Source organism: Spermophilus citellus (assembly GCF_964194105.1).
Source record: "Spermophilus citellus genome assembly, chromosome: 19".
Classification (NCBI taxonomy): domain Eukaryota; kingdom Metazoa; phylum Chordata; class Mammalia; order Rodentia; family Sciuridae; genus Spermophilus; species Spermophilus citellus.
This window is the reverse complement of record NC_138201.1, coordinates 9,297,711-9,305,898: the sequence shown is the minus strand read 5'-3', so window position 1 is coordinate 9,305,898 and position 8,188 is coordinate 9,297,711. Positions and strand designations below refer to the sequence as shown.

The 8,188-nt window shown below is 45.3% G+C and overlaps 1 protein-coding gene across 1 annotated transcript in view; it reads right to left on the bottom strand.

Moving 5' to 3' along the window:
- Positions 1–955: 955 nt before the first annotated feature.
- CNTN4 (contactin 4) overlaps positions 956–8,188 on the bottom strand; it is a 490,319-nt gene continuing 483,086 nt past the window's right edge. Inside the window, exons 22-23 of the mRNA XM_081276057.1 lie at positions 3,603–3,771; positions 956–1,255 (exon numbers count right to left, since the gene is read on the bottom strand). Of these exons, the coding sequence (XP_081132183.1) occupies positions 1,155–1,255; positions 3,603–3,771 (270 nt within the window). The 3' untranslated portion in view covers positions 956–1,154. The remainder of the gene's footprint in view (positions 1,256–3,602; positions 3,772–8,188) is intronic.

Sequence of the window (8,188 nt, the reverse complement as noted above, 5' to 3'; positions counted from 1 at the left end):
AGATTCATCAAGATACCAGACAATTGTACTAAAGATCTTTTATAGAGTCATAGGAAAAAAAAAATTCTCGGCAGCACTTATTCTGCTGGAACAGGAGAAATCTTCCAAACTGCATGTGTGACTATGATTCAAAAGAAGGGCGCTAGTATTACAGAGAGACACGTATCCTCTATAAGAAACTATGCCAAGAGAGGATGAATCCATTGACGGAGAATGACTTCTTTTAAAATTCACATTCCAAACAGATACATGGAAAGAGAGTAAAATTATCATTTTTGTGTTTTTAAATCCTTTGAAAAGACTTGGGTGACTATAGTAACTTCGGCTCTAGGTTATTGCAGGATTGGTCACTTCAAATTTAACGTCTAAGGTAATGCTACTACAAAGACGATGCTAACTTAGTCGAGGGAAACAGAAAGTCTTACCATCCGATGACGAATTCATAGTATGAGAGTATGAGGATATTGTACAAGGTACCTCTTGGACAGAAAGTTTAGCTTTTGAGACCTGCAACCGTTGCTAAAACCATCTCAAGTTGTATTGAACAACAGAATTCACCCTGAAGGCAGGAAACCATATTATACATGTCAAAAGGATTGGATTCAATGCATTAACCAACCAGAGAGTAATTTATATACAGCAGCCTTGAGTTAGAGACCCAAGCTCTTCTGCCATCAGAGCCTTGTCAAACTCTACAAATCATTTGCAATGTATTTACCAAGATGGGCTTCCAACTCTTACAAGGAAGTATTTTCAAATCATAATTGTATACGGTTGTGTTGCCCGTAACATTTTTTATAGCAGAGGAAAAAAAATTAATATCTACATTATATGTTAACTTTAAAAAATTCTATAAAACACTAAATATATAATAAAAAATATGCATATAAGGACATATGTAAACTGCTTTGGTAACATCATATTACAGATGTCTTCAGTGCATTGCAGAGTTTCCAAAGAAACCTCAGGACAAAGCTAGATTTGCTTTGAGGAAGTACTGTAGAATACCATTCCTAAAGAAGCAAAAAACATTTTTTTTTTTTCCAGTAATAAGATGTACTCGAACAACAATATTACTTAGTACTGGGTGTCTTCAAAACCACTAGCTAAATGTTGCTTAGAGTATAAACAGCAAGTCCTTTAGAGACCGTTTGTCATAAACTAGACCTGGCTGTGAGGGAGATCATGAGGGTACTGATGGCCGATAAGGTGCACGCGTTCGAAGTGGAAGCCCCCGAACCTCTGGCATAGAAATCTGCAAAGACAGAAGGAATCCACTCAGCAGGAATCTACCCAGTAGGTAGTCACACACCCCGCCCCTGCTCCAGAAAAATCTTCATTAAGGTTTTCCAGAAATGCACACCCTAACTGATCTTAGGACCATCAGCAAAAGAATCTCTACAAAAGGGTTCAAGGTGGTGGATTGAGATCTGCAACCATTATAGAGAAAGCTTTTTCCCTCTGCACCTGGCTGCAACCAAGTAAGTCTGCTTCCTGCTGTCTTTGGAGTCTAATCTCATCCGTTCCCACTATAAGTCAAGAGGGAGGAGGAGACACAGGGCTTCACATAGTGGCTGGGTCCCTCCCACCCCCTGAAAAATATGATCTCCCATTGCCTCTGGAACTACCTGGCTAGGAACCTGGGAACAGGTGACAGGAAATCCCTGCCACTCTGTTTGGCCTTTTGTAAAATGAGGCTAAGGATGTGGAATGTGGGAAGAAATTTCTCCCCCTCCCCCTCCCCTTCCCCCTCCCCCTTTCCCCTCTCCCTTCCCTGTCCCTCTTCCCCCTCCTCCCCTTCTTTTTTCCTTCTTCTTTTTGGTACCAGGGGTCGAACCCAGGGTCCCTTCACCACTGAGCCACATCCCCAGCCAGCGCCTTTTTATTTTTTTATTTAGAGACAGTGTCTTGCTAAGTTGCTAAGGCTGGCTTTGAACTTGCGACTTTGATCTTTCCCTTGACCAACATGACATTTACATCTTATAATAGCTTCTCGGGGGACCAGGTATTGTTGTGACTCCATTGGATGGATGAGGAGCCCCGGGGTCCATAGAGGTAAGATACCACGTCCAAGATTGCCTCATCAGGGGACAGCTGAATTGGCAATCAAAGCCACGTCAGTCTAACTATGCCCCCTCCTTTTCTCCAAACAAAACAATCTCAATCTTTTTTAAAAACTTTTCTGAGGGGTCTTACGTTTTTTGTAAGAATCTACTAAGACTTATTGAAAGTTTTTTTCAAAGTGGCCAATCTTTTTTTTTGACCTACATAATAAGAAAAAAAAATCCCTCCAGGAAAGGGATCCGCTGCTTGGTCACATCCTTACCATGTCATCTGACCACACCCATGTCATCATCTAACACACGTTTTTGTAAAGAATGAAAAAAAAACCAAACAAACAGGAATCATCAGGCAGCCTAAAATTGAAAAAAAAAAATTTGCAATGCTAAGAAAGCATGTGGTCAGATTTTAATAAAGAGAGAGAAGCGAAACCCGGATCTTATGTTCTCGTGGTGGTCTGGAGGTTTCTTCCACTTCTCACCATAAATCTAGCTACCTTTTAACCAAAAGTTAGGGATCTTCTTTGGTGAAGTCTCCAATACAATCCCCCTAGGTTTATCTATTTTCTATTTTATTTTATTTTATTTTTTTATTTTTGCAGTACTAGGGATTGAAGCCCCGGCCTCCGGCATGCTCTACCATTAATCTACACCCACAGACCATACCCCTGAAAAATAATGCTGTCAATCAACTCCATTAAGAACCACACCTATGTCCTGGAGCATGGCTCTTGGGGAGCCTCCGCTTGACATCAAAGTACTTTAATATTAACAAACTAATACTAAATACAAAATCCAACCTGAACAAAACTCAACCCAGAGGGAGAGCAAAATGGCCCGAGAGCATTTTAGGTACCCAGATTTTGTAAGTGCAATAAAATGGCTTCATGGATTCATGACCGCTGTTTGGTACCCATAAAACATAACAGGTCCTTCTTTCATCTGAGAAACCTATGGGCACTTAGCAGAAGGATGCTCAGGGCTAAAATTCAGGACTCACTCAGTGGTGAGGATTTTCGTTATGATTTAAAATATCACCTCTCCACTGACGGCTTAAAATTTTACAGCCTGCGCTGATCCCCTAATCTCCAGACTGCTAAATCCAAAGGCTAGTGCCCATCTCCCCTCAGACGTCTAACAGCAATCTTTCTTTCGTATTGTGGCAAAATACACAAAACAGAAAAGTGACCATTTTTAACTAGTTTATAGGGTACGGAGCCTTGTCATCCACTTAAACACTCTCCGGCCAGAATTGCTATAACCTGCTTTCTGACTCTACAATTCTATAGAATTGAATGGATTTGCTCAAAACACATAAAAACAGAAACACATAAAAAATTTAAAAAATATATAAAAACACCAACAAACAGAAACGCCTACAATCATCAAGTCTCACACATTGCTCCACATGTTTGAAAAGGAGGAGAATCCTGAGTGTGTACTTATGCACCTGTCGCACCCGCACCCATTCAGAACCAGCAGTGTTAACACATTTCCAGAGGAAGACACTGAACGGCCCGCTCTCTGGGAGAGGATTCTTACTTGATATCTTTGGGATTCGAATCTGCTCACTGCTGCTGCCGTCCCCTCCGTCGCTGAAGGGCTTGATCTCTATGATGTAATCCTCATCCAAAGGTAGCGAGAGCTCCACCGAGGTCTTATTGGTCTCGATGACAGATGTGCTGCTCTGTCGGTTCCATCTGTACAAGACCTGCGGGAACAGAAAGGGGTCACCTGCTGTCCTCGCGAAGACCCCGGAGATGGGGGTATTCATTTGTTTTTTGCCTGTGACGCCCGTGACACACAGAGATGCTGAGATTCTCTGGCTGCCCGTGGATTTAGAAAGCCTGTTCGTGGAAAGGGTTGTGCCTGCAGCTACCACTTCATGATGATGGAAGAGCATAGGTCGAGGGGCTGGGGCAGCTGCCTTGCACCAAGATGCTGTGTGGCTGGCCTCTCGGAGGAGGCCCCTTAACACACCTGGCAGAGGATGGAGAGGCAGATGCACATCAGGGGCTGTGGGGGCAGAGTAGATTCGGCCACCGTGTGTCTGGGCGCCTCACTGTCACCTCTTGAGACTCACTCACTTCCCTAGTTTATCAGATGGCGACAATAGCCGGGTGCACTGGCACACGCCTGTTATCCCAGTGGCTCAGGAGCCTGGGGCAGGAGGATTGTGAGTTCAAAGCCAGCCTCAGCAAAAGGGAGGCCCTAAGCCACTCAGTGAGACCCTGTCTCTACATAAAATACAAAATAGGGCTGGGGATGGGGCTCTGTGGTGGAGTGCCCCTGAGTTCAATCCTTGGCACCCCAAACAAACAAACAAAAAGATGGGTACAATAGCACCCATCTCTCTGGGTGTCTCCAAGATTGCACAGGGAGGGCCTGGCTCAAGGGAGCCTTAATGGGAACGAGAGACATTTGTGGCAGAGGCTACAAGCCCAGGACTCACCTGGCACGTCAGTGTCACCATGAATCCCAGAAAGAGAGGACACCTCAGCCCAGGGAGATTTTGAAACGGGAAAGGCAATAATCTTCCCCCAAACTGGGACCCTAGACTGGCTAGCTCCCGGCTTGTGCCTTTGTTTTCTTTCTGGATGCCCCAAAGTGATCGGGTCATGTGGACGAGGAAGCTACCTAGAACAGGCTGTGCTTGATTTGATTTATTTGATGAGGGGCTAGCTAGCACTCCTTCACCTGCCTGTGGCTGCCTGCCCTGACCAGCAGCAAGCCGCCCCCTGGCCCCGGAGCAAGAATGAGGACTTCTAAACACACACCTCTTTTTTTTTTTTTTTTTGGTACCAGGGATTGAACTCAAGGGCACTCCACCCCTGAGCCCCATCCCCAGCCCTATTTTGTATTTTATTGAGAGACAGGGTCTCACCAAGTGGCTTAGGGCCTCCATAAGTTGCCGAGGCTGGCTTTGAACTCACGATCCTCCTGCCTCAGCCTCCCGAGCTGCTGGGATGACAGGTGTGTGCCCCTGGCTAAACCCACTCTCTTAAGCTGCTATCGCCCACCCTCTGCAGTTTCCCATGATAATTAAAAAGATAGGGCCACTTCAGATGGGTGGTGCTCTTAGAGTGGCATGTTGGAGCCACTGTGGCCACAGATCTGATGCTCCAAACCTGTGTGTGTGTGTGTGTGTGTGTGTGTGTGTAGGTGGGGGGGACGGATCACCTGACAGGAGGTATTGGGCACTGCCTGAAGACATGTCTGGGGGTCACAACAGGTGCTCCGGGTGCAGTGGGTAGGGACCAGGGGTGCAGCATAGAGCCCCACAACAGAGAATAAGCCAGGTCAAAGTTTGAATAGGAAAAAGGTGAGAAACCTCGCTCCAGGTCTATGTCAGGCTGCCTGAGCGAGACCCCACAGAAGTTAAAATAATAATAATAATAATAATAATAATAATAATAATAATAATAATAATAAAATGTATATATATTTTTTAATTTTTTAAATTTTATTTTTGGGTAGTGGGGATTGAATCTAGTGATGCTCCTACTGCTGAACTTCATCCCCAGAACTTTTTTTATTTTTGATTTTGAGACAGGGTTTTTCACTAAGCAGCTGAGGCCGGACTTGAACTTGAGATACCTCCTGCTTCAGCCTCCCAAGTTGCTGAGAATTTTTTTTTTTTTTTAAAAAGCATCCTCAGATGACATCGATATGGGCAGAGCTCCATGAGCTCCATGAGTGGCTCTCAAATTGGAGCACACATCAGAATCATCTGGGGAATTCAGTAAGACACAGACTGCAGGGTCCCCTTCCCCGGGTTCCCGGCACAGACGTGGCTGGGACCCGAAACACTGCAGATCCAAGAAGCCCTCAGCTAATGCCAACGCTGCTGGGCCCAGGGTCCCGCTCCGCTCTGAGACCCACAGATGGGCTCCTTCCCCCCCTCCCCAAGGCCCTTGACCAATGCTGATTGGTGGGGGTTAGAGACAGAAGGTCACTTTTCTATCACAGGGACCAAACCAAATGTCAGTGGAATCCATCAGAGTTCCCTTAAGAGTGTTCAGTTCTCATTACCTTAAAGGATGTCTCCCTCACACAAGGTGGAAAACACAATTTCCTTAAGGTGGAAAGATTCATCAGCCACCCCCCCACCCCTGCACCCCCAGATCGTCCCCTTGCTAATGATCAGGCTCCAATAAATCGAAGCCTCACGTCACAGCCCCTCAGGACAGCGGGCTTGCTGAGAGCATGCAAGGTCACATCTGGCTTTGAGGAATAAATTGCTTCTTTGATTTACCTCTGGTCCTTGCAACAGCTCAGCGAATTCAACGAGTTTTAAATATAAATCCAGAAGAAAAAAAGAAATCCAGACTTCTTATCTGCACGGCTTACGGGTCTTGTAATATTAGGGACTGTGGCAAAACCTTAAAAAGGACCCCAAAAACCCCTTATTGACACCAAACTCTTGGTTCAGCTGATGGCTTTGAAGGCTGTACTTGCATTCGATAGAATCCCGGCCGGAAGTCAGGGAGGAGGTATGGGTTCCCAGGAAGGAGGATAATAATAGCCACCAACGACTGTTTCCACTACGGATCGTCCGGGGTGTCCTACATGTTCAGGTGGATGACCACAGTAGCTCTGATTCCAAAGAGGAGCAGGGTTCCAGCTTGGCCACCATCTGGGTGGCTGTCTCTGCCTTCCTATAGGCAAGGAGGTGGTAGAAACATGGAGATACAGGGACCATACCCAGCCTGCCTGTATCATTTATTAATCTCTCATTAAATTTGTTTTTCTGAGTTCCACACCAGGATTTATAAACTAAGCCACTATGCATGAAAAAAAAAAAAAAACCCTTCCGTTCTATTGACAAACTGGGAGATATGGCCCCTCTGATGGTGATGGTCTGAATGTCTAACCTCTCCGCAACTCAGTGAAATTCATTTCCTACTGCGATGACATTAATAGGTGACCCTTGTGGGTGGCACAGGTGCTGGTGAAGAAGGATCCCCTTTTGTTCTCCATCTTTCTTGCTTCTGCCATGTGATAACACACAAAAAAAGAAGGTCATGGCCATAGGCTGGCACCTTGACCTTGGACTTCCTGGCCCCCAGAACTGTGAAAAATGAACTGACGTTTGTTATAACTTAATTTATCTGTGGGTGTTGTATTATATAGTAGCACAAACACACTTGTCTCTGTTCGTGTCTGGCACCCATGGGAGCCGAGAAGTCACTGCCCGCTCTGGACAATCACCAACTCTGCAGGCTGTTGGAGATGGCAGAACCCCTCACTTTGTCATGTTGGTATGCATGACCTCAGGACCTGTGTACCTCCTGTCTGTTGTACTTGGAATGCTTTTCCAGAGAGCTCTCTGTCCACTCCTCCTTTCTTTCCAGGCCCAAATGAAACGTCACTTCGAGACTAGCTTTTTTTGATCTTTATATAAAATGTGAAGTCTGTCTTTTTTTGTGCCCTGCCTCTCTCCAGTGCTGCACCCTGGCTTGTTTTTCTTTGCAGAACTTTATTACCACTTGCTGTATTTGTTTACTGCTGGTACGTAGAATGAAGAGTGACTACAATCCCTATTATCCATGATGCTATGTTCTGATCCCAGGTCTCTGACGTCTTTGCTGTGTGACATACTTCTTCATCCATAAAATTAGAGCGGATGCATGCACTATATTCTAGAAATGGACTTTCTCCCTGAACGGGCTGTTATGAAGTTAAGAAGGCTCAGAAAAGTGCTTAGTGCCAATAGGTAGGATATTTGTTGAAAAGAGAGGCGACTTGTTTAGGTCACGTGCCTGACTCTGCAAGCCAGAGCAGAGGTTCTCCTTCTTATCTCTGTTGTCCTAAAGTTACCTGGAAGACTCGTGTGCACAGAACGTTCTGGGACTCACACATTCTAGAGGTAACTTCTCATATGAAGACTCCTGCCCACGCAGAGATCTCCGCTACGCGGATACCTTCAGTGTTTAGGAGGAAAAACGGACCAAGAAAGGACTGAGTTTAATAGGAAAGCCTTATGGGGAGGTGCTGTGGATGGAGCCCAGGCCCTCGCACTTGGCAGGCAAGGACTGTACCCCTGAGTCACAACCCCAGTCCTACCATAGGCATTTTATTTTATTTTTAATAATATTTTTTTTCTAGTTGATGGACACAATGTCTTT